This window comes from Triplophysa rosa, linkage group LG4, assembly GCF_024868665.1.
Source record: "Triplophysa rosa linkage group LG4, Trosa_1v2, whole genome shotgun sequence".
Classification (NCBI taxonomy): domain Eukaryota; kingdom Metazoa; phylum Chordata; class Actinopteri; order Cypriniformes; family Nemacheilidae; genus Triplophysa; species Triplophysa rosa.
In genome coordinates, this window is record NC_079893.1 from 31,889,097 (window position 1) to 31,915,945 (window position 26,849).

A 26,849-nucleotide genomic window follows, 5' to 3' on the forward strand; every position below is an offset into this window, starting at 1 on the left:
CAAATGTGCGCACCTGTTAGTAAACTCTGAGCCATGCGTACGAACATTCTGGGGAAAAGGGGAATTGGCGAGACTGATGGCGAGTTATTTAACTGAAGTCAGATTGCAGAAAGTAAATGTGAGAACAATTATAATGCCTCACACACATTTAATTTCGCTTCATATCATACGTTAGATTGATCAAATCTTACAACCCGAATTCCGGAAATGTTGGGACGTTTTTTTTATAAAATGAAAACTAAAAGACTTTCAAATCACATGAGCTAATATTTTATTCAGAAAATAACAAATGTTTAAAAGGAGAAATTGTACAATTTTATGCACAAAATGAGCTCATTTAAAATGTGATGCCTGCTACAGGTCTCAAAAAAGTTGGCACGGGGGAATGTTTACCATGGTGTAGCATCTCTTCTTCTTTTCAGAACAGTCTGGCATGGAGTTTCTGGAGTTTTGGTGTTGGATTTGGTCCCATTCTTGCCTGATACTGGTTTCCAGCTGCTGGAGAGTTTGTGGTCATCTTTGACGTATTTTTCGTTTAATGATTCGCCAAATGAAGAGTTTGGTTCCAAAATTAGATTTAATTTAATAATTTGTTTTAAAAACATGTTTTCATTGTGCTTTATCATGTTAGTTAGCTGTATTTGATTAGTTGTGGCTTAAATCTTTATTTAATTTCTCATTTTTCCTATCTTAATGTATATTTGCACTATGTTTGCACAATGTGTACACTTTCTTCTGCACTAAGCTCCTGTCGCCAAGTCAAATTCCTTGTGTGTGTGTAAACATACGTGGTCATAAAGCTCCTTCTGATTCTGAAATCAAAACAAACCAAACTGCAGTTTGATTAATTGGGATGCACAATAAAAAAAACATGATTTTTGAAAAAAAAAAGAAAAACGGAGTTATCTCATTTTAGAACCAAACTCTTCAAATAGTGTAAGTGACCCATACCTGAAATGTGACCTCTGCATTTAACCCATCCAGTGAGTAGTGACCACACGCACAAGTGGTGACCACACTTACCCCCGGAGCAGTGGGCAGCTATCACTGCAGCGCCCGGGGAGCAAGTAGGGGTCAGGTGCCTTGCTCAAGGTCACCTCAGTGGTTACCCGCCGGCCCTGAGGATCCAACCGGCAACCTTCTGGTCACGAGTCCCACTCTCTAACCATTAGGCCGCGACTACCTTAAATAATCTCTATAGGTGAGAGATCTGGACTGCAGGCAGGTCAATTCAGCACTCGGACTCTTGTACTACGAAGTCATGCTGTTGTAATAACTGTAGTATGTGGTTTTGCATTGTCCTGCTGAAATACGCAAGGCCTTCCCTGAAATAGACGTTGTCTAAAACCTTTATATACCTTTCAGCATTCATAGTGCCTTCCAAATCATGCAAGCTGTCCATACCGATGCTGACTGTTGAACTGAACGCTGATAACACGCTGGAAGGTCTCCCCCATCTTTAGCCCGGAGGACACGGCGTCTGTGAGAGAATGTCAAATTTGGACTCGTCTGACCATAGAACACTTCCACTTTGAAACAGTCCATTTTAAAAGAAGCCTTGGCCCACAGGACACGACGGCGCTTCTGGACCTTGTTCACATATGGCTTCCTTTTTGCATGAAAGAGCTTCAGTTGGCATCTGCAGATGTGTTTACCGACAGTGGTTTCTGGAAGTACACTTTCACAGATTGGAGAGCCTCTGCCCATCTTTACTTCTCTGAGACTCTGACTCTCTAAGACATCCCTTATAGCTAATCATGTTACAGACCTGTTAGATATAGGGTCAAATCATAGAATATAGTGGAGAACATGAAGCTCCGAGGTTGCACATCTCGGTACAGTAGGTGGCGGTATGCACCTGAACAAGTTGGTTCCGACCCGTCAAATAAACAGAGAGAGAGAGAGTCAGACATCAAGCGCTGCGTGTTCACATCACTCTGATTTTCTCTCTTGTGTGTTTTAAACAGAGTGTTGTGTGTGTGTGTTTGTGTTGAGATGTTGAGGATGACGTCACAGATGTGCTGTAAATCAGTGGGAACTGATCTGTCCATGCTGGATATTGATGATTTCATCACAGAAATCTGTCAGCTGAAGAAAGAGGTGGCGTTACTGGAGGAAAAGCTGAGGACAAGAGGAGATGAACTCAACACTGAGGTTTGGACACATTCAACATCATTTACCTCAATCACTTCATTTTTTGATCAATGAAAATATTGAATTCTGTTCAGGGCTCGACATTAACGCTTGTCCGGGACAAGTGAATGTTTTGTATGGGCAAGTGAGAGAGAATTGTACTTGCCCGACCGAAGTGACTTTAAAAAAATAAAATAACAGTGCGACATATAGAGTTGCGTGTTTGTGTGACGTGCGTTTGTCGTGGTTGTGTGACAATAATCAATGGCGCATCGCACTGAGTCCATGTAACTAGATGCGGAGCGGAATCCTGTCATTTAAATGTCATCTGGCTGTTCTGCGTGTCTGAGTGAATTATGTGCACAGTTTAACATTCAACACGAGTGATGGTCGTGTATTTATCTGCGTCTGCACTGTATGAGGATATGAACACATGAACTTCATCTCCACAGTTGCTCTGTGAGTTTATTTTAATTACGAGCGTTTTACTATTTGAGTGAAGCTATCGGCAAACACACAAAAAACTCGAGCGCCTTCCCGACGACACGTCAAAATAAAAGTCCCGATAAATTGAACACCAAGACTAAAAAGACTGTAGGGTACTATTGTATTTGCTATTGAAAATTGTAGTGCTCATGTAGTAAATTGATAAACACTGTATACTATATTAAAGTTCAAAAACACTATAGTATCTAATAATTTAACTGCAGTTTACTATAGTAAATGCTATAGTATACTACAGTAATTTTTGTGGACAAATATACCACTATTGTATAGTAAAAATGGAAAAACACACAAATTAGAAAAATTAAAACAAATTTAGGTAAACCAAAAATGATATGGCTCTAATTTATCCATCTGTATGAAACATTAATGTCATTTGTCAGTTACCTGCCTATTCATGATGAACTGCACTTACATATTTTTTAATGGTGACAACAGACGATTTATACTTGTGCTCCTACTGTTTGACCTGTGCTACCAAACTTAAACCTCTGTAGTACCAGTGCTTTGTGTAAAAAAAGTTAACTTACAGCGTTAACACTACTGCTTGCCTTTGTTTTATAGCAGTCACGGAGAACAGGCCTATAACCAAATACAGACGGCCAAAGCGGACACTAGTTAAAATGCTTAAAGCAAACTTGACCAATCTAAATCCGAAACAATTATATTGAGAATTCAAATGAAATATAATTTTTTATCTTTGGACAAGTAATTTTTGTACTCGGACAAGTGAATGACAAATTTACTTGTCCGAAGGACAACCACATGACAATGCTTAATGTCATCTTATTGTCATAGTTTATTGCTTTATCTAAATGTATTTACTCTCTGAATAGAAATCCACACAGGACTCGGAGGTCAGCCTCACTTTACTCTGTTATACTGACACAAACCTCACAGACGCTCAGGACACTGTGTGTGACAGTAATCACACCTTGAATCAGGATGAATCTACTGATCAAACCTCCACAGAGTCTCTGGATTCTGTCTGTAACGCTGGAGAACAGCAGATCCTGAACACCAGACCACTCAACATGTGTTCTGTCACACTGATGACGACTGCAGGAAACTCATGGAGATGAGAAACAAACACCAGCAGAAGAAGAAGAAGAACATCACACTGATGAAGATGAGAATCACGATGATGATGATGATTTTATCCTCAGGTATGTTCTTTTTCTTTTATTTGACATAATGTCAGTTTTGACACGTGTTCACATTTGTGGACAAAATGAGAGATGCAAGGTTCGTAGCAAAAATAACATACATTATCGCTCTATTTATGTTATATGTGTTACGTTTTACCTGTGTCTATTGTGAACCAAAGAAGTATCGCGAAAGGTCTTTTATGGGATGCATAGATATTATCAACTCAACTCAACTTTATTTATATAGCGCTTTTTACAATTTTCATTGTTACAAAGCAGCTGTACATGAGACAATTGACTAAAGCAAAACAATTAAAGTTGTACCTGCAAAAACAAGAAAAAGGTGAAAACACAGAAGACAGACAACCCACATACAAAACACTCCACACACACAATAGACCAACACACACAGACACAGACACACACACACACACACACGTACGACAAGACAAGTAGCACACACACACACGCTCAGTGAGAGCACACATTTAAGATAAAGGAGAGAGAAGCACAGGTCAAATATAACAGACTATAAATTCCTATATGCAATATTAATTAAGTAAAACTTTAAAATTCTAAAGCAGCCCCCCCGGCAGGCAGATAGTGCAAAAACAGTATGCAAACGGTGGCGAGGAACCCAAAACTCTAATCGAGAAAAAAAACCTCAGGAGAACCCAGGCCCAACCAGGGGATTCCAGTTCCCCTCTGGCAAAAGCTGCTGCCTCTGCACAACTCCAGAGAGTTTGCACAACAAGGCTAAATAAAATAAATAAACTTACTAATAAAGTAAATTATAGTTTAAGATTATCATTAATAATCTAATAGCATTTGAAATTTTGTGGTGAAGACGTGTCAGGTACCGCGTCCTTCTTTATCCAGCTCTATCATCTCAGCTCTTGTCAGGTCGCCGCTTCCCATTCTCCGCTCTACCATCAGGTCAGGCCATGAACTGCATCCTGCTCGCTGTGGTAACCTTGGAACAATGAGACAAGACTGGCTGAGAGTAGAGTACTGTTCTGTACTCTTTGATGCAACAAGTACATCAGTTGTGTTTTTGGTTCCGGTTGATCTAACTAATGCAGCCTAAACCCTCAGAGGATTTATATTATAGAAGTGTAGTGTATGCAAGATTAAAAAGATGCGTCTTTGGTCTAGATTTAACCTAATTTAACCTTAGATTAAAGGGGTTCTCAAACTTTTCAGATCAAGTACCACCTTTAATAAAATTTGTTGTTCCAAGTACCACCTAATGACCGCCATAAAAAATCACATGAAGAAACACTTACAGTAAATGAATAGTAGTGTTGTGAATCTTTCTTTTTACACCTCGTCCACTGATTCTAATGTATTATTAATTACACAAACACTTTTTTATTTACCAGCTGTTTTAAAACTAAAGAACATGTTTTTTTTTCATGTTTTTCAAGTTAGTCAGCAGTAATAGTGGACACAAAACCCTTTTCTGTAGCGCACAGTGAACAGGGCTCTGTAAATGACTTTTATGAGGATTTATTGAGTTTGTGGGGACTTGCAAAGAGACTACAAACTTATATTAAAGACAAACAATGTGGAAAGAATATTTAACACAGAAGATATATGAATACACGTATACTTTAACATCAAGAGAACAGCTGTATATAACAAACAGAGACTCACACTTTACTACGCGTCAAAACTAAATCACAACGCCCGCTTCATTGATTTAACCTCGAGTAGATGCAGACGCTTGTTGAATTAGCACTTTACAGTAATAACAACAGCTTTAAACAGCGCTTCAAGTGCAAAAATACAAAACAAAACATAATCTGCACGCAGCTCGTCGGAACAGCGAGAGGGACTCACAAGCACCTGTCTGCTCCCACTCTGTGTTTCAGCTGCCCGTCACGCGCCTGAGTTACATCCACCAATGGTAAATAAACAATAATTCATACAACTATTTTAAAATTGCACATAGGCTGAGATGTATTTATCAATCATGTATTAAACATTTGAAATTGTATTTAAAACGTAAATTAATATAGAGAGTTCTGTCGTGACACGTACCACCGGGGTCTCTTCAAGTAACACTAGTGGTACGCATACCACAGTTTGAGAACCATTTTGTTAGGGGATTATCGAGAGAAACAAATAAATTACAGAGGAAAATAATGAATAAAAATGCAAATATATTAAAAGGACAAAATCATCTTTATAAATGCAGGACAATGTTTCATAAATGCCCTTGATAGAATGGTGAATTTTACCTCGGTGTGTCGACCCTGTCCTCTCAGTTAGAGCAGAGCAGTAATTCAGATTGATTTTATATTTATATTGAAGTATATTTTTACTTTATAACCATGTTTTACCGCTAGGGTTTAACTCAGTTCCTAAAGTCTCACTTTACTTAGTTTTTAAAATAGATGTTAGACTTATTGTTCTTTTATAGAAAAACAGGCTTTCTGTAGAACTGCAGATTTTTCTGTACAATTTCAGTCACTTCTCTATTAATACACCCTCACACAGTTTGCTTGTAAGAGACGCACATTCTAAGATCATTTACTAGGAACAGAGACGTGATACTCATTCATAAAGATGAATTTACAAAAAAATATTCAAATTGATGTACAAAATAGAATTTGTTGCTGTTTAGTCATTTTGTCCACCCTGTGGTTTTTGTGTCCACCCTGTTATTCAAGAGTTTTTTATAGTCCATTTGTAATGTTTCATGCTTTTTGGTCAAACTTGGTGTAAATTGATCAATAATAGAAGGTCAAATCACTGTCTGTGATATTGTAAATTCTTCTCATGTACAGTGTAGTTAAAAGTTCTCTGTAATATCTAGCCATTTTAATTGACTGTTATATTTCACAAAAATGGAATCCGGTTCCAGTCATTTTTTTATTTTTGGTAAAACAAGAATATGGAAGCATATATTATTAGCCTGTTAGGCTATTTTGTTTGTCCATAACAGGGTGGACATTTTATGTTAGTGATTTGTTAAAAAAAAAAAAATGTATGAACGATCCAGCTTTTCCTTAGACTCCTCTTATGATAATGTTGTTTTTCTTTTTCAGATGAGAGCGGTGATTCATGTTGTGATGGAGAAACGGCCTCTACATCAAAACAGCGACTGACAGCACAAACTCTTTCCTGCATCACCTGTGGAAAGACATTCAGTTCACAGAGACGTTTAGAGACACATGAGAGAAAACACACAGAACAGAAACTCTTCACCTGCACCAGATGTGACATCAGCTTTCCTACCTTACAAGAGAAGAAACTTCATTCACAAGAGCACAGAAAGGACAAAGATTTTCACTGTGAGCAGTGCGGGAAGAATTTTCTCTTCTCTTCTCATCTGAAGGATCACATGAGGACACACACTGGAGAAAAACCTTTCCACTGCAGTCAATGTGTCAAATATTTCAGTACCAAAGCAAATCTTGTTGTTCATCAGAGAATTCACACAGGAGACAAACTGCACAAGTGTCCTCACTGTGAGAAGAGATTCAACCACAAATCCCATTTAAAAAGTCATGTGCATGTACACAGCAATGAGAGACCGTATCAGTGCAGTGAATGTGGAAAAACTTTCACTGATACAGGTTGTCTTAAGAAACACCAAAAAATACACACAGGGGAGAAACTCTATAAGTGTTTATACTGTTATAAACCTTTTCTTCGTAAACTTCAACTCATATGTCATGAGAGAACTCACACTGGAGAGAAACCTTACCTCTGCTCTTACTGTGGAAAGAGCTTCACTGATTCAACTACTTTTAGAGTTCATCAGAGAATTCACACTGGAGAAAAGCCTTATCACTGCAGTGTTTGTGAAAAGAGTTTTAGTCAACATGCTAACTTACTAAAACATCAGAGAACTCATTCAGGTGAAAGACCTTATAAATGTTCTCAGTGTGACAAGACTTTTGCTCGATCAGATGTCTTCAAAACCCATGAGAGAGTTCACACTGGAGAGAAACCTTATCACTGCTCCATATGCGGAGAGAGGTTCGCTTTTTTGGGAAGTTTTCTCACTCACCAGAAGAAACATGCTGAAGAACAAACTGCACTGGATTTGTCTTAAAGCCCTTGTAAACCGATCATGATGACATGCTAGAATAGAAACAATAGATTCCTTATGTAGCCATTTGCATCAGGCACAATCATTTGCACTCGACAAAGCAATTATTTTTTCAACCAGTTTGCTGATATTTTTCCCTCTCCAAACACCTTCAAATAATAATAAGCCACGACCTTAACATTAGGACGGACTCCATTGTGTTAGGAGAGATTTACAGCATTTCTTCCCATTTTTTCGAAACAGTTTCATCTTTAGCACTCTCAGGCCCAGAACGTAAAGTACAATGTGAGTGAAGGACAGTGGGGTCGATGGGACCATCCTGCTTGGACACATACATGGAAACTGTTCCTAATGTGAGTTTTTTTGTATCCAGACCATTTATTGGCACATTTGACCTTACTGTGTCCATCCCATCGTTATAGTAACAGGGTGGACTAATTCCATGCAATTAGCATTTTAAAGTGAAGAAATGCATGTTTACTTTACAACCAAATTTTCAATGCTGAAATTTTAATAAATTCCACAAGTCTCATTTTACATCGGTTTGGTCAACTCTGTTGTGAGGTAATGCCTCAGCAGCCACAATATGTAATCCTTCCGGTGAAAACCCAGCAACAAAACAGCAAACATGTTAATTGAATGACATTATGAGACTTTAGCTTGGTTTGTAACAGGGTGGACTATCAAGTTTGGACAGGCGCGGGTCACATATACAAAGGGGAAAAAACAGCAGGCAGGAGTCAAATACTTGTAGAATAAAATACAAATGGGTTACTTCAACCGGGTGTTTGCCAGTTAGCCTATTTTGTATTTTCTTATTTAGTTAGAAATGCAAAATTTAGGTAAAAACATTACAACATCCAATGCCTCAAAGAATTTTAAAGAATGTAGGAAAGCAAACAGTTATAGGGCACCTTTGAGTACCATGTTAAGTTTTTCTACTATGGTAGTCCCAGAAATGTCAGTTGCTAACACAGTTCCAAATATTTTCGTGGTGTTCAACAGAACAAAAAAAAATTATATTAAAACATTTTTTAGTTTTTGAACAACGTGGGGGGGAGTAATTTCATTTTTGGGTGGAGTATCCCTTTAATAATAAGGTTCAAGAAATCCATTGAAATTATTTATCATTACTACCTATGTTCCAGATATTAAAAAAATTAAAGCAAAAACATCTCTGGGTCATTCTATGAAATTGTCAATTTTTCTGTCCCTAGCCTAACACAGAATTAAATGCAATAATGTATACAATACATACTGTAACTATCAAATGTATGATGTAAATGATATTTTAAAAAATGGCAAACAATTATTATAAAATATATTATGAAATTAGTGGTCCACTGACTCTTTTCAGTTATCTGAAATTTTATCATTTATCTCATGTTTTCATATGAAGATTTTAGTTGAACTCACACTTGACCTACTTTATTGTTAGGGAATTGTAAAAAACACTAGAATACAAATGGATTTAACTATTTAATGTAGCGAGTACCATGATTGACAACGTGTGCTTTGATACCTTGAAGCAGCCATTTTGTAAAATGCAATGCAAAAAAAATCACGAAGCTGTCATATATGTATTCATAAAGGCAAAGGGTAAACCAATAATGTGGTCTAAATTTAGTTAGAGTTTGTTAGAAAAATATTTTTTAGGACATATTTCCATAAGTGGACATTTCCACTTCTCTTCACTTTGAGGGGGAAAATCTCTCACATTTTTGTCCTTTTACTAAACACTTGTGGCCACAACCTCGTGGTTAGATCGCTGGACAGATCACCCTAACATTTAACTTCTAAAGCGTTGCGTCAAAGAGTGGGCGCTTTCCTCCCCCTGGTCTTTACACTCCATTCCAGCAGGTGGCGAACATGCGCCGAAAGCTGATTTGCCAGCCGCCTTCAAACACGTAAGAAGAACAGGAAGCGCGCCGGTGTTATTCAGCCGGTGTTTAAATGTGGAGAAGGAAGACCGTTCAAAAGTTGTTGAATGGTCGATGACACATATTCATATGTCTTTGTGTCAGTTTATTGTTTGAAATGGCCATTTCGTGTGCCTATCCTGGGTGTTGTAATATTAAAAAACCTAAAAGAAAATTTTCGCTAGGAAAGAAAATGGTGACTTTTCATAGATTTCCTATAAGCAATCCTGAGCGATGGAAGCTGTGGTTGCTCGCGCTGCACTTGGATATCAACACACCCGAACATGCTCTGATGTTTAAGAGAGTGTGCAGTGATCATTTTTTCCACGATGATTTCAAACCCTCGCAGCAAGGAAATCGACGTTGTCTGAAAGCGTCGGCTGTGCCCAATACGTTTTTACAGCAAACAGAGGTATGTATGTCTTTTTACTATATATATATATATATATATGCAATAACGGTTTTTCTCGTCAATGTGTTTCATAACGTGTGAATGATTGTTTATTACCTATGTCTTCCTATTACTAAAGACGTGTTGAAATGTTTTTTTTTACTCCCAAGTATCCGTCTCGTAGAAATCTAGAGTCCCTAGCAAAAGACAATGACGCTGAGCTGGAGGTCCGGGGAGCAGGAGAGTTTTTGGCTAATGTTCCACAGTCAACACCAGTAAAGCAACAGGACTCTGGTCCAGGAACTACCACGAGACAGTTTGCAGATTCAAGTCCTGAAAGTGTTGGAAAGAGGACAAAACCTTCAACATTTTATGTCCTCCCTGCAATACACTCCCACCAGTCTGTAAGTACCATCATTTGTGACCAGCTAACAAAGTGAAATTATGGTCAATTATGCTTTTGTGTTATACATTGGAAATAAATTTATTTCAAAAAATGTAGTATTTAATAATTTGATGATGTTGTATCCTTAAAAATGCACAGATATACTGTAATAAATGTATTAAATCTACTACTTACATGACTAATTTATATTTAGTTATATTATAAACCAACTTTAATCTATGTATCCATATAATTATCCGGGAGCTTTCTGACTCCATAGAGTGCAACGCAACCAAATTTCAAAGTGCTGAAAGTGAGTAAAGACATTATGTCTCTCCAGTGGTAATTATGTAAAGCGACAAGGATACTTTTTGTGTGCAAATGAACAAAAATAACAACTATATTCAACAATTTCCCGACTCCCGTGTTAGTTTACAACGTGCGTTAAACACAAACACATAAACACACAAAAAAATCTAAATCTAAAAAATCTAAAACAACACTTAATTAAGAAGAATTCTTTCGGAGTGCAGTCTTACGCAAAGCATGCTGGGAAATAGAAATCATCTGCCAGTTTGAGCAATTCTGTGATGATAAAACACAAATCATTAATGTAGTCCCAACTTGAATGGATTAAGTTAGATGACTGAACATGAAAAAATAATGTCAGAATTTTTTTAAATTGTTGAATTAACTTGATAAGTAGCAAAATTACTTTTTTTCCAGTGTGGTGGACGGCGGCGGATCCTGCAGAGGATGACTGTGAAGATATGTTCAGCTGAACTGATTGAGATAAGAAACGAACCAACAGAAGAAGAGGAACGATTTGATGGTGAAGATGATGAAGACGGTGATGAAGATGATGAAGACGGTGATATTTTTGGTCGTGTTGATGATGATGATGAGGATTTTCTTCCTTCAGGTATGTTTCTTCTTTTAACGTTTAGTTCATTCACGATGACACAAAAACATTCATACTATGTTGTAAAAAAAACATTATTTTTCACTTATATTACCTGCAACTCCTTCAAAATTTTCAAAAAAGTTCAAACCCTACCTAAAGAGGTGGTTCCACATTTACATTTAGTCATTTAACGGATGCTTTTATCCAAAGCGACTTACAAAGAGTTTAAGGAGCAATAAGTGATATGTCATACAGGAGCAATAACACAACAGGTGCTGATACAAAGTTACTAGTTTCAACCAAAGCCAGACCAATACCTGTTGAGAGAAAGAGAGAGAGAGGGGGTCTTTTTTTATTTGTCAAGTTTTCACAGAAGAGATGGTTTTGAAGTTGTTTTTTGAATGTTGTGAGAGATGAGGTTGACCGGACTGAGTTAGGAAGAGTGTTACACCAGGAAGGAGTTTATTACTATTTATTTGGAGAACATTATTAAGCAAGTAACGGTTCTCATGCAATATAATGAGGAGGAAAGATCTTTCCTTTTTGTAATTTCCTTTGTGTAGCACTTCAAAAGTACTGACAAACATCATCATTTACCTTGTGAATGTAGATGAATTTTTAATTCGGTTGTGTTTCTTACAGATGCCAGCAGCGATTCCCTTTCTGATGGAGAAGTGGCCTCTACATCAGAAGAGCACAAATGGGAGTTTCACTGTGAGCAGTGTGGGAAGGATTTCTTCTCCGCTAATAAGCTGAAAATTCACTCGAGAGGACACAATGCTGACAAGCCTTTCCACTGCAAAGTATGCGAGAAGTTTTTCAACACCAAAGAATCTCTTGATGTTCATAAGGGATCACACAAGAACGAAAAGTTGTACTCGTGTCCTCACTGTGAGAAGAGATTTTATTGTTCGTCTGCTGTTAGGAGACATGTGCGGATACACACCAATGAGAGACCGTATCTGTGCAGTGAATGTGGAAAAACCTTTCGGGAGTTAACTTCTTTAAAGAAACACCAAGCAACACACACTGTGGAGAAACTCTATCAGTGTTCACACTNTTTGCAATATTGGTCTACAACTATTGAGCTTTGTCAAGATTCAACACTTTCCACAGTCTGTGTAAATAGTTTCAGTTTTGTCAATTTGTAAATGATGTAATGGTAAAATACACTCAATATAAACTATTGTAAAACGGCCAGTTCTGGTCCTTGATTCTGATTGGCTGAGCCGAGTTCTAAGCCGTTATAAAATACCCCGATTTATAACGGCTGACCGCATTACAGCCTAAATATAATTTATTTTACTTTATTTTATGAAACCTTGCTACGCATATGGAATAACCGTTTTATAAAAGCAATAAGCCATGTGATAAGCTGTTATAAAATGCCCTGTAACCCAGTGCTTCACACGGCTTATTGCTTTTACAACGGATGTACCATAAATTAGGGAATGATTCATGGTTATACTGTCAGACATTAAAGAATAAAACAAACATTTGTCTAGTGACTTGACGTTTTGTTTTGTTTAAGGTTTTGCAGTGTTTCAAGTGTTTGTAGCCGGCCTGTACAGCACAGTCTTTATCATTGGCGTCATTGGGAATGTTCTGGTACTGTGGCTCACATTCAAGTCACTGTATGGTCAGATGTTGTCAAGATGCATCTTTAAAGGGGTCATATGGCATGAACACGTGTTGTTCTGTGTCTTTGGTGTGTTATGAGTTGCTCATGCACGTATGAGACGTGTAAAATTGCAGAAATGAAAGTGTGGGAACAAAAGAGTCATTCTATGTAAAAGCGAACGCTCACCCAGACCTGCCTGAAACACCTCGTGTAGCCACACCCCCTCAAATCTACATCAGTTGGTGGTCTGATTTGACTGAGACCGCCCAAATGTAGACGCAAGTAAGGTGGGCGTACCTGTCAGTACAATTGAAGAGGAACCTGGTGTTCCAAATATGGTCAGAGGCGTCACATTCCCTCACACGCTTGCAGTATTCCACCAATCACTACGCACTGGTGAACTGGCCAATCACAGCACACCTCGCTTTTCAGAGCCATGAGAGGCGGGGCAAAGAGGAGATACAAATACGGTATGGGGAAAATACAGCGTTTTTGAACCTTAAATCGAGTATACACATTGCATTACATCTAAAACAAACCATAATATTCGTTTTAGCCTTGTCATATCACCCCTTTACTTCTGGTGATTTGTCTGTTGTTTTTTTGAGTTGTGAGGTGTCTGCAAGCCGAGACTGACAGTCGGAGTTAACCATTAAAAAACGTTACATCCCTCTCAGATATTCAATTATTGTATGAGATTTAAGGCCAGAGACTAGTTGTTGGTAACTTATCTTAAAAACGGTTGCCTCCTGAATTGCAGTGTGGTACTCTGCCTGCACCTCTGAAAACAAGAAGTCTCTCCAGCGCGTCATTAAAACAGCAGAGAGGAACCGATTCCCAGCTCCCTAATCTGGAGGACATCTACAGAACACGCTGCACCCGAAAGGCAAAAACAATCATTAAAGACACTTCACACTGCACAATATCTTCACCCTCCTGCCGTCTGGGAAACGATATCCAGTAGGACATTGTATACCCACACAACAAGACTCATAGCTTCTATCACAGGGCACTACTGAACACTCCATCCTCCACATGTACATTTAGACCTCTATCCCTTCCCTACACACCGCCTACTGTGCAATATATTATTATAATTGCTATGTTTAATTCAACACTCCTACCTCAGTACTTGTCACTTCCTGATTATTTGCACAAACACACACAATGTTTACATCCATGCACATCTGTTGTCTTGTGTTATGTGTTTTCTGTGCAATGTGTTATATAGCGTACTGCGTATATCGTGTATATGTGTATTGTAGTGTAGTGTTGTGTATTGTGTACTATGTAAATTATAGGTATAAAGATGGCATCTGGAGGTTGCTCCACCAAAGTTTCATAGTACATGTACTGTACATGCACAGTGACAATAAAGTTCTTACTCCAAACCTCCAAATTAGTTCAAACAATTGTTTCGTGCAAAACATCTTTATTAAGTGATTTTGATGTTTCCTCACTAAAGCGGTTTTATTCAGTTCACTGAACATTCCAGTATTCCAGTATTCCATGTTTCATGTTTTGTTAATGGACTTATTCAGCAAATAGCAATGAAAGACAATTGAATTAACTCATTTATTAATACATTTTTAAAGTAACTGATCATATTCATCCTATTATAAACAATTTCTGTTTTTTATTCATGTACTGTATATGCTGAGTATGAAACGCACTAGAAACCGTTCTGCAAAATGTTGCATGATACACGTTATTCCGTTAAATTTATGATATAAACATTAACCATATTTTTAGGCTCGTTTAAAACATTTGCAGTCACAACATAGGAAATCTCTGTCCTTTAAATAATTTACAATAAATTAAACATGCTACACATGCTGCTCTTAATATGGGAAGTGTAGAACAGGACCGCACAGCACGCGCCTCCCGCGTCTAGAACAGTGCGCGCGCACGACAGAACACCGGGCCTGACAGGATCTTTCTCTGAAGTCAGAAATGTGTCTTGTCATCAGCGACTTAAGAGTTATGAAAATAACATTTTAAAATGAGATATTTAGTCTGACATAATGCCGTGAAATACTCTCGACAGCATTACGCTTCACTGACCGGAAAGATTCTCTGAAAGAACATTTCATTTCGTCAGGTGAAACACCTCTTACTTCTCACTATTTAAACGGCATTTATGAAGCTGGTGTAAATATCAAACTTTATGTGAGTATTGTGCAGCAAGCAACTGCATCATGTTAGTATTTTTAATAAAAGAATTGGAGGACAATGTATGAATCGAAACATGGTAAGTGAAGACTTTACGAGTGTGTTGTGTCTCCAGTCCAGCAGGAGTCGCTCTGCAGCTCTTCAGTCCGCCGATAAACCCACTAAAGAAAGAAAGAAAGTCAAACATCAAGCGCTGCGTGTTCACATCACTCTGATTTTCTCTCTTGTGTGTTTTAAACAGAGTGTTGTGTGTGTGTGTTTGTGTTGAGATGTTGAGGATGACGTCACAGATGTGCTGTAAATCAGTGGGAACTGATCTGTCCATGCTGGATATTGATGATTTCATCACAGAAATCTGTCAGCTGAAGAAAGAGGTGGCGTTACTGGAGGAAAAGCTGAGGACAAGAGGAGATGAACTCAACACTGAGGTTTGGACACATTCAACATCATTTACTGCTTTTATACTGTCATTCATGTCAAACTAAACCAAAGTGAGACATCACACATATATTCTATATAAAGCTCCAGTGCTGATGATGTGTTGTGTGTTTGTCAGATTGTGGTAAAGGTCGAGTCAAACCCCACAGACGCTCAGGACACTGTGTGTGACAGTAATCACACCTTGAATCAGGATGAATCTACTGATCAAACCTCCACAGAGTCTCTGGATTCTGTCTGTAACGCTGGAGAACAGCAGATCCTGAACACCAGACCACTCAACATGTGTTCTGTCACACTGGTGGACTGCAGGAAACTCATGGAGATCAAAACTGAACTCACAGTGAAGGAAGAACAGACTGATGAAGACGATGATTTATTTTCTTCAGTGAAACTGATGAACGGCGGGAACATGGTGGAGATTAAAAGAGAACCCACGTCAGAGGAAGAACAGACTGATGAAGACGAGAATCATGATGATGATTTTATTCCTTCAGGTATGATTCTTTTTTAAATGTTGTTTAATTCTTGCATGACACGAACTGGAGATCAGGAACACAACATTATGTGTTGTGTAAAAATTGAAATGCATTTTTATTATCTTTAGTCAAGTTATACAGCACGCAGTGCCGCTGTGTGCAATTTAAGATTGACTGCTTAGAGTCAATATAGCTAAAACCCCATTAACAGCGGTGACTGTAAGAAAGCTTCATGAAGCGATTAATTGTTGCAGAAGGATGTCTTTTTCAAATGAACTTAAATAAAGTAAAGATCATTTCAAACCAGAGGTCATGACCACTCCATTGAGATAAATAGACCAATCTTACTTTCTCTGATGGTAGCTTTATATAATCATGCCATGATTGTATGACGTACACTTAGATTATAATAACCAGAGGTTTGAGGCTCACCCTATTGGTCAGACAACATTTGTGGTGTTCTAACGGAAATTCCCATTATAGCCCCTATGGTCAAAGTCCACTTAAACCAGTGCCAAGTTGTTAGCCGGATCTCTAAGCTGGCGTGCCCCAATGCTCCACCTAATACAGGATTTTAGTCTGTCACTAACCTGAACCTAGATTTATGGTAACAAAGGATATAGCGTGATCTACTTGAGTTGATCAACTCAGAATAATGCAGAACAAATTCAAACATAACAATTTATTATTCAGGTAAATGTTTCTTGCCAATTACAAATCAATTCAGAGAATACAAAAACAAAACATCAAATCCCCAAGGATTACTCTACGAGTCTAAGATGCATACCTAGACAGTAGAAAAAGGCATCGTGGGAAAGAACATCTGAATAAAGAATCCCCCTGAACATTTTGCCAGCAAACCAAAATACCCTTCCTCCACATGAAGACTTAATTTACATTGAAAAGGACTCTGTCCACTAATGCCATTTACATGTGAAGACACCAGGAGGTACACACCCTCAGCAGTGAGCAGAATCTCTTTAAACCCTCAAACCTATGTTATGATCTGATCTACTGCTGTGGAATCGAGACCCTTGTACCAATCGCACGGAGACATTTCTCAGATAGAAATCTGTAGTATAATGCAATGTATGTCGCTTTTGGATAAATGCGTCTGCCAAATGCATAAATGTAAATTTCCAATACTAACAAACACGCATATGAAGATTCTTTGTTCATATAAGGTATGGTGTTTGTCAAATCCAGTTCATGTGTGAGCTTTGAAGTGCTCTGAGTTGAGATGTTTTTTATTTCTCATGAAAAACACTGAATATCGAATAGCGTTTTTAAGTTGTCAAATAATTGTTGCAGATCGAATATTCGAATAGTCGTGCACACCCCTAGTCTCGTGCAATTAACGCTTTATTCGTTTTGAATCATTTTCAATGATACAGAACAGTTGTTGTACTTTTCATTGAATGCAGAGTTACAAATAGAGTTCATTGATTGTATTCACTGTGTGTTTTTGTGTAAATGAGAAATACAGAGTGTGAGATCAGTAAAGAGCGCTGGTGTAAAATTCCACGTCTGTCCTTTGTGTTTGCTCATGTGTATGTTGCGCTGCGTGTCATTCACACAAATGGGAAAACCAACTAACACATGATTTAGTTTTATTGCCTTTAAAATAATTCTAATGTACGATATCGTTGGATCGTCATTACCCACCGTCATACAGAATATATACAACTGCAAACACAGAACTGCGTTTTTGGGACATAAAGATAATATCATATGGCTGCACGATAATTTATCGCGATACCACTAAATCCTATTGTAATCGAGCTGGCTGCGATATGCATTGTGTCGATGTTTTTTTTTTTAGTGCGTCGCTTGTCCGTGAAGCTCGGCTCTGGGATCAGTAGAAATGCTGCTCGATCTAAAAGCAGTGCGAGTTTGAGTCGTTTATAATGTGCATTTGAAAAAGCAACACCCGTCAAACATGATCATTATAAATATACTTTATTATCATTAAAATACCTGATGATGCTTGAGTAACAGTGATAAAAACATGTCCTTAGGCATTTCCTAGATTCTAGAATGTGTTATGGTCTTCTTCTGCAGTGCGTATGTGGAGTTTCCGCACGAGAGTGCCCTCTGGCTTTCGGATGCAGCAGCATTTTCCCGTACTTCACTCAAAAGCTGTGCATAAATCATGTGATATTTATCGTCGGTTTATCGCGACAGATTATACAGAACAGTGTACCTGAAGTCACTTAGTATGTTATAGTGGTAAAATCCTGTGCTTGACTACTTTCATTTATATTATGTAACTACTACACCTTATAGGGCTGTCAAATTATTAACATCGATTAATCGCATCCAGAATACAAATTTGTGTTTACTTAATATGTATGTGTACTGTGCATAATATTAATTTAGCATTTTTAATATTTACATGTATTCATTTATATTTACCAATAATTCAAATTATATATACATCTTTATTCATTTTATATTGAATATTTTTCGTAAATATATGCATGTATGGTATGTGTATGTTTTTATAAATACAAAATTAATATGCACAGTACACAGACTTTCATTCTGGATACGATTAATCGCGATTAATCGTTTGACAGCCCTAACATCTTATATTACATTTGATGTTTTACAGGATTTTTCTTTTTATGGATGAATTAATGGGTGGGTTTATTGCATATCAAACTGGTTCATGTGCTAATTTTTTGCCTTTGTAGGGAGAGGTGTGTTTGCACTTGATCGCACTGAACCATCCGCCTTTGTTGTAGAATGCTGTGGAATTCTGTCTCAAAGTAAACGTGTTGAAGACATTCAAGGCAACAACTCGTTCGATTTCACATGGAATGGAACAGGTTATTGGTAAGTTGGCTGGTTTTGGTTTACCTTATTTTTGGTTCAGAATCAGAGCAAAGACGATGCATGTCTACAGTAACAACAATAGTAATAAGAAATATTTTATTATTACAATGAAGAGGTCTTCACCTTTGCCTTTAGAGTAAGATAACTGTTACAGTGTCTTTTCAAAAAGTTTAAGAAGTTAGCCAGAGTTAGCTTAACCCAAACATATCAGTCATGATCTTTTGTTTTATTAAAAAATATTTTCTGCACTATTTTTCTCACAGCATAGATGCTTCAAATGAGGATGGATCACTTGGACGACTTGTAGATGAAAAGAATTCACAGGTAGAAGATGTAAGCATTCAAAACTTCTCTTACGTGTGCCCCAAAAAATCTAGAATTTTGGGGCCAGTTACTTTGTGATGCAGTGAGTAAGGGCATACAAGTTAGTTTTCGGTTAAATGTAATAAAATATAATAGTTGTACATATTTCATTGTGTTTTCAGCTAATATATTAAAGTTGCACTGTTAACATTAAAGGACATCATATACAGCCTGTGTATTGACAACTGTATGTTGTTTAAATGAGCCTTAGTTAATGCTGTAGCATGCAGAATTTAGTAATTATTATGAATATTAAATAGGTGATAAGTAATGAATAGTTACCTACCCCAAACATCAGTGTGCTATATAGGGGCTGTCACAATTATGAAATTTGGCTAACGATTAATTGACTGTTAAATAATTGCGATTGTGGTGATTAATCGACCGTTTTAAAGGCTTTGATAATATAACTATTATTACAATTAATTTATTCAATGAAGAAAAAATATACTTTAGAAATGTGAACATTTTGTTAATAACTAATATTATTTACTGTAGACTGACCTTAACAGAGAAGACTTGAGTCTTGAGCACTAAAACTAGATATGAGGGTCTTGCTGTGTAGATGCAGCAAGTCTGGAAACAACAAATTAACAAAATAAATACAAAGATAATACAACTCAAATGATGGAGAAATGTCATTTGTATGTAACAGTGAGTGCAGATCAAGGACAGTGGATGTAAAATGCAGCAGATACTGCAGATCAGCCTTGTTTTCTGAGAATTCACAATTTTGGTTATCTGAATTAATTGCGATGAGACGATTATTTAATAATTGTTACAGCCCTAGCTATTACTTAGTGATTCCTTATTAGTCATCAGTGTCGACTACAGTGTTAACATGGCACTAACCATTTGTTCTGTGCTAGTTTCTGCTTATTAAGTATGAAACTAGAGTTTTACCGAATTTTGATCTTTCTACACTTGAGCTTCTCGTCAGATTTCCTGTCAAATCCTGTTTATCAAACGTCCCGGGTTACATTCCCACAGTTCAGGCATGCCCGCATGACCTTCCTTTAGACAGTAGAATTAAGAAGAATTAGTATTTATGATGCTGTATCGAGTTCCCTAGAAAGGGACTATACGCAGAGTGCGGTTTATCTAGTTTTTATTTATTCAGGTTTTTTGAAAATAATGAAAAAATCTTGTAATTATTTTTGTCTTTTTAGCTCAATGTTGAATGTTCCAGTTTTGAAGAAAGCAAGTCTGATGAAGAAAACACTCTTTACGCTGACAAAAGCGCAGAACGATCTGCTGATGACTCTAGACCAAATAGTGATAGTGATGAGAATCTGTCAACCAATACACAGAATCCACAACCTAAGAATCCCACGACAACATCAGCCTTTTCAAAGCCTTCCAAGAGTGTGCCCCAACCCACTTACTGCTTATCCACTAAGCAAGACACGATTAGCGACAATTCCAGCTCTGCTAGAGACATCACATGTGATGATGATCATGATACAACACCCACAGAGTGCGCTGATATTGACCGCAAAGACACTTTTTCCACCCATAAAAATTACTGTTATGTGTGCAAGAAACCTCAGTCTAAAATTGCCCGTCACTTTCAAAAGCATCAAGACACTGAGACAGAAATCGCAGCTGCATTCGCGCTCCCTAAACACTCCAAGGACAGAAAACGGTTACTCGAGAAGCTCCGAAACCGAGGCAACTATGAACATAATCAAGAAGTGATGACGAATAAGAATGGACCACTGAAAGTTAGAAGGCGGCCAGTAAGATCAGAGATCGGACTGCGGACCGAGACATATGTACATTGTGTGTACTGCAGAGGACTGTTTGTTCGCAAAGAGCTGTGGCGGCATACTCGGAGATGCCCTTCGAAGATTTTTTCAGAGTCTGAAGCAACTGGTAAAGCAAATGTCTTAGTTTTGGCCGATATTGCAGAGTCGACTTTCTCTCAGGCAATATCTCCTGAGGTGTGTGAGATGTTGGCAGATATGAAGAATGATGACATTTCATCAGTAGTCCGAAATGATTTCCTCATACTGCAGCTGAGTCAGTGCCTTTACAACAGGCACAGAAGTGACCCAACGAAATCTGAATATATCAGACAGAAAGTTCGAGAAATGGGCAGACTTTTGCTCAGTTTGAGAAGAAAATTCTCCATATTTAGCTTTGAAGATGCTGTGAAACCCAACAGTTTCTACAAAGTCATCGAGGCTGTGAAAGATGTGTCTGGCTATGATGAAAAGAGCCACTCGTATAAGACGCCAAGTCTTGCGCTCAAGTTGGGACATTCACTTAACAACATTGGTGACATTATTCTCTGCCGAGCGATCGCGGCAGAGGACGATGATATGACAAGAGCAGCCGAGCGATTCAAAAGACTGTGCTCAAGTGAATGGGCAGAATGTGTCTCTAATGCCGCTCTTGCTGCTTTGAGCAAATCAAAGTTCAACAAACCATCTACTCTGCCGTTTACACAAGACGTGCAGCTTCTTAATCGATACCTAGAAGAGAAATCTGCAGATGCCTTTGATAGCCTAAAAAACCACGAGTCTACACAAACATATGAAGAACTTGCCAAACTTACCCTTGCACGGGTCATAATCTTTAACAGACGTCGGGTGGGAGAGGTATCAAAAATGACGGTTGAGTGTTTCATGAAAAGACACCAAACTGAGCTCAATCAGGACATTGCTCTCAGTCTCTCTCCTTTTGAGCAAAAAATGTCCAAGCGTTTCAGCAGACTAGAAATAATGGACAAGAGAGGGAGAAAAGTTGCCGTTTTGTTAAACCCTGAACTTGTTAGAGCAATGCAGCTTATCTTGGACAAGAGAGACGCATGTGACGTGGACAAGGACAACCCCTTCCTATTTGGAAGACCAAAGTGCTCTGCCACCAGCTTCTTCAACGGACAGGACTGCATCAGGCTTTTTGTACATCTGTGTGGTGCACAGAACCCTGAAGATTTCATGTCTGCACAGCTTTGTAAGCAGGTGGCCACAATGTCCCAGATTCTCAGTCTTAAGGATAATGAATTGGATCAGTTGGCCAGTTTTTTGAGCCTTGACATTCGGCTCCATAGAGACGATTATCGGTTGCCAGACGCAACTCTAGAAATCGCAAAAATCTCAAAGCTGCTACTGGCAATGGAGAAAGGAACTCTCGCAACCTTTCAAGGGAAATCTCTTGATGAAATTGAGATCGAAGGTATGTGCATAGTTCTATATAATAAGAATAATTATTAAAAGTCACAAAGTACTCAACGGGAGTGCCAAAACTTGAGCAAAACATTCAAGCAGTGAGACTTGTATGAAGGATATATAACTACAATTATATGAGGATGGTATCATTGGTTCTTCAGAGAATGTAAACGTGACTTAAATAGCCTAAATTAACTAAAGCATAGTCCTGGCTTAGGCTAAGCCATGTCTATGAAACCGGGCCTAAAAGTCCTGGGTGAATATTGTAGCAGTACTTTTTCTTCCAAAAACTGTAATGATTTATATTTTTCTCTTCCTTATTATAGTAGCCAGCAGTCAGCTACTAGCTGGTGACCATGGCGATGCTTTTTGCATAATTGCTTCAGTACTCTAGTACTACTAATACATTCAAGCTAATTTGGAATATTCACCCCAGAAATTAAATGAGCCTAAATTTTACTCACCCCAAGCCGTCCCAAGTCTATATGACCTTCTTGTTTAAGCGGACCAAAATCAGAGTATTATTGAATTATATCCTGAGGCCTCATTTATCATGTGTGCGCAAGAACAGTTTCACGCAAAGTATGTACTTGTAAGTAGGAATGTGTGTAAATATAAGCACAATTCTGAGCATGCTTACACAGAGAATCTTGTGGTAGAACGCTGATAATACAAAAAGAAAGTCCGCTGGGGGGTTAACACAGGTCTTCTGAAGCGGATCGATGGGTTTTTGTAACAAAGTTTTTTTTTTATTCTAAACTAATCTATGGCTTGTGGCAACGGCAGTATGGGCTTTCACGTATGAAGTAAGACACCTCTCATATTGACATCCTCTGACTTTTTTAATTTGTGACCGGAGTTTACTTTTGCTCTATCCTATACGCTTCCTCGTTCGTCTGTTCTCATCTGATCTTAGACTACGAATGCAGCTTACGTCACACATCGGGTCAGAGATCAGCCTTCAGCCGGAACTCGACTCACTCGTGAACGTGCATACACATTTTTTAAATATAATGGGTTAGTTTTATGACACTTTTTGGAGCTTCAAAAACATGTCTACTATCCACCATCATTACCAAGCTGGGAAGAGCCAGGATATTATTGAATATAACTCTGACTGTGGTCTGCTTAAAGAAGACCATCATAAAAACAGGGGACACTTGAGGGTGAGTAAAATATACGTACTGTAGGGTCATTTAATTTCTGGGGTGAACTGTTCCTTTAAGTTACTAATTGAAAATGTTTTTTCCAAAGATGACTGAAACCTTGTATCTCCATACTTCGTGGGGGTTTTTTGGCCACCCTTTATGATTGCCTCTGGGTTTTGCAAATATCTTACCAATAAAAAGTATTCAAAAATGCTTGTCAACTTTGACAACATGGTATGTAATCATTTAAAAAGCACAGTGTTTTTTCCATTTCCTGAAAAACATCAGAGACAATATGTCTATTTGTCTAGCTGTACCTAATGCATCATGTGTGTTTGTCAAATGTCCTTTTCTGTAGATGAAATTGATCTGGAATTGGATGAGGAAGAAATAAGTGATGAAGACAATGAAGAGTCAGATTCTTTCCATGGAGTAATGGGTATGTAATGAATTTTATTCCAATGTGCATCCGTGGTATAGTGTATTCACTACAGAACTTATACAACAGGAGTCCCACTCAGTCTTCACGCAGGCTAGCAAGTGATGTTGTAGTCTATATGGCTTAATAGAAAAAACATATATGCCCCCCTCCATTTTTTTTGGCATTTTTGTCACACTAAAATAATTCAGATCATCAAACAAATATTAATATTACACAAAGATAACCTGAATAATAACAAAATCCAGTTTTTAAAGGAAAAAGCTATCCAAACCTACCTGGCTCTATGTGCAAAAGTAATTGCCTCCCTTGGTAAATCATGAAGGAACTGTGAGTAATTCAGCTCAGTTTCATCAGCCACACCAAGGCCTAATTACTGCCAGACATTTTAATCAAGAAATCCCTTAAACAGAACCTGTATGGTGGGGCAAAGATTTTTCACAGAACTGTAAGTAGGGATGCACTGTAGCTATTGCATGTTACTGGCTACTTAAGTGGTTTAGAATTTTTACCCTGACCAGAAATGTTTATTTAAGTGTAGTTGTGTCATGGTTGATTCTTCAAATGGTTGGCATTTTTCATGGGGGGGACATGTGTCTGATGACAGACAGTATTTGGGTTGTCACGTTCACTATGCATTTCTTTTTTTTTAAATAGGAATCAAAAGAAGGATGGAGTCGACTCAGGATGAGGCAGAAACTTCCAACGGTATATATATCTATATATATTTAGATTTAAGATGGTCAGAACCTGATTTTACAGTATCACGGTAGATCCTATGAGATCCTCATGCAGATATTTCATGGGGGGGACATGTGTCTGATGACCAGAAGCAAAGTATTTGGGCTGTCAAGTTTACTATGCATTTCATTTTTAAAATATAGGAAACAAAAGAAGGATGGAGTCGACCCAGGATGAGGCAGAATCTTCCAACGGTATATATACAGTATATCTATATATTTAGATTTAAGATGGTCAGAAACTGATTTCACAGTAAAGAAACAGTGTTTTTATTTTTATTGAACAAAGAAAAGCAATAAATCATTGTAAAGTACAACCAACGCAATATAAGATAGATTAAACATAAACTGTTCTTTGGTGAAGGCCATGCCTATGTTATTTGAAGTTATGTGATGCAGGAATTCATATGAATGACATATTTCTATAGAACTATTTAAATCACAGTGGTATGTTGACTAATTTGATACGAGTCATCTGCAGCCTTTTGTTTTATCACATCGCGATTTAATTGCAAATGCAGTTAATCGTTCAGCGACCCTAATGACCAGTCATAACAAAACTTGATAACACTTTACAATAAGGTTGTATTAGTTAACATTAGTTATTGATTTAGCGGACTAACAATAAAAGTACTTCACTGCAGCATTTATTTATTTTAGTAAATGTTACTTTCAGCGTTTACTAATACGTTTTGTAAATCAAAAGTTGTTAACATTAGATAACGGTGTAATTTTTTTTTTTTTTTGCAGAGCCCAAATTAAGGAGAATTGTGAGGCCATGGAGACCAAATGAAGTGAATGCTGTAATGAAACATTTCAAAGGCCATATTTTAAAGGGACACCTCGCGACAAAGGCAGAGTGTGAGCAGTGCAAGAATGCACAAGACCCTGTTCTAAGAGACAGAACTTTACAAAATATAAGAGATTTCGTGAGGAACCGAGGTTTGATGTTGAAAAAGAAATGTTCTTAGAGAGATCAGTGCTTCCATTAAGGTTTGGGGCTTTTGTTCAAGTTCTGTGAGTGGCTGTTGAATTTATTTTGTGTTAAAGACATTGTTTTTATTTAGTTTAAGACACTGTACACAGTTCTTGTACCAAGGGTTGATGTCGAAAAAAATGTTCTTGGAAAGTTCAGTGCTCTCTTCCATTAAGCTTTTGTTGACCCAGAAAATTCACAAATTGAAGCCTGTGACTGACTCAGCAATATATTTTAAGACATAGTGTTCTTTTGTCTGCTTTTGTTTTAATGATTTAACAAAAAAAAAACATTTTGTGTACATGTGACTTGAAATAAAACCATGATCTTGAACTATTCAGTCAAAAAAATATTTGTTGGATTTACTCTAGTTAGTTGAATTATGCACATTGGTTCCACTCATGTGGTTTGAGTTCACATTGTCCTATAATGTGGTTTCATTATCACACTTGTGTAATCAGATGTATTTTTAAAAAGTAAAGTGTACATCAGTTTTTTTATTATCGAAATGTAATTCAGTTAACGTTGTGTTAGCTTAACATTATTTTATGTTGGATACAGTATATGCTTGCATCATGATAATTCTATGTTCATTTGAATAACTTAAATTTAATTTAATTACAAATTGTAATGGTTTGTTGTTGCATAATGTTTCATTTAATTTTCAATAACATTACACAAAAGCCTTTATTTCATCAAACTGAACAATGTGTCATTTAAATGACATGACTAAACAACATTGTGCTTTTAAAATGTTGCATGATTTATACCCGTTCCCTTACAAAAATAGCCTACAGGTATCCTAAAAAAATAATAGTTTCACGTGTTGGAATCCTGTTGGACGGAACGAAAAACCCACCGGACAGGGTAGGCTACATTGCTGTAGAGGTAAATGATCACGAAAATCCTGCAGGTTTTCTGTAGGGTATTACCATTAAAATTATGATTAACTTTAACCATATTTTAAAAAGGCTTATTTAAAAGATTTGCAGTCACAACATCGGAAATTTCTTGC

At 37.5% G+C, this 26,849-nt stretch overlaps 3 protein-coding genes across 6 annotated transcripts; all 3 read left to right on the forward strand.

Moving 5' to 3' along the window:
• Nucleotides 1-6,828: 6,828 nt before the first annotated feature.
• Nucleotides 6,829-9,145, forward strand: LOC130553079 (zinc finger protein 239-like; the record flags this gene model as incomplete). Its single annotated transcript, XM_057331821.1, has 1 exon — nt 6,829-9,145. A coding segment is annotated over one exon (1,023 nt), but the record flags the coding sequence as incomplete, so codon positions are not given.
• Nucleotides 9,146-9,768: 623 nt separating this feature from the next.
• On the forward strand, nt 9,769-14,032 carry LOC130553080 (zinc finger protein 271-like). Its single transcript, XM_057331822.1, has 5 exons — nt 9,769-10,179; nt 10,329-10,562; nt 11,270-11,465; nt 12,090-12,562; nt 13,829-14,032. Exons 1-5 carry the CDS (start codon nt 9,886-9,888, stop codon nt 14,030-14,032), a joined length of 1,401 nt encoding a protein of 466 aa, XP_057187805.1. The 5' UTR covers nt 9,769-9,885.
• A 1,658-nt stretch (nt 14,033-15,690) lies between these two features.
• LOC130552880 (uncharacterized) lies at nt 15,691-26,226 on the forward strand. 4 transcript variants are annotated; one of them, XM_057331546.1, is made up of 8 exons: nt 15,691-16,175; nt 18,905-18,995; nt 19,259-19,328; nt 20,528-22,538; nt 24,038-24,118; nt 24,776-24,826; nt 25,003-25,053; nt 25,609-26,226. In XM_057331546.1, the coding sequence occupies exons 1-8, from the start codon at nt 15,962-15,964 to the stop codon at nt 25,827-25,829; spliced, it is 2,790 nt and encodes a 929-aa protein (XP_057187529.1). In that variant the 5' UTR covers nt 15,691-15,961; the 3' UTR covers nt 25,830-26,226. The 4 variants fall into 4 exon arrangements, with proteins under 4 accessions (XP_057187529.1, XP_057187526.1, XP_057187527.1 ...); XM_057331543.1 differs by having other exon boundaries at nt 15,692-16,175; nt 18,854-18,995; XM_057331544.1 differs by having other exon boundaries at nt 15,692-16,175; nt 18,854-18,995; nt 19,259-19,319.
• The last annotated feature ends 623 nt before the right edge of the window (nt 26,227-26,849 follow it).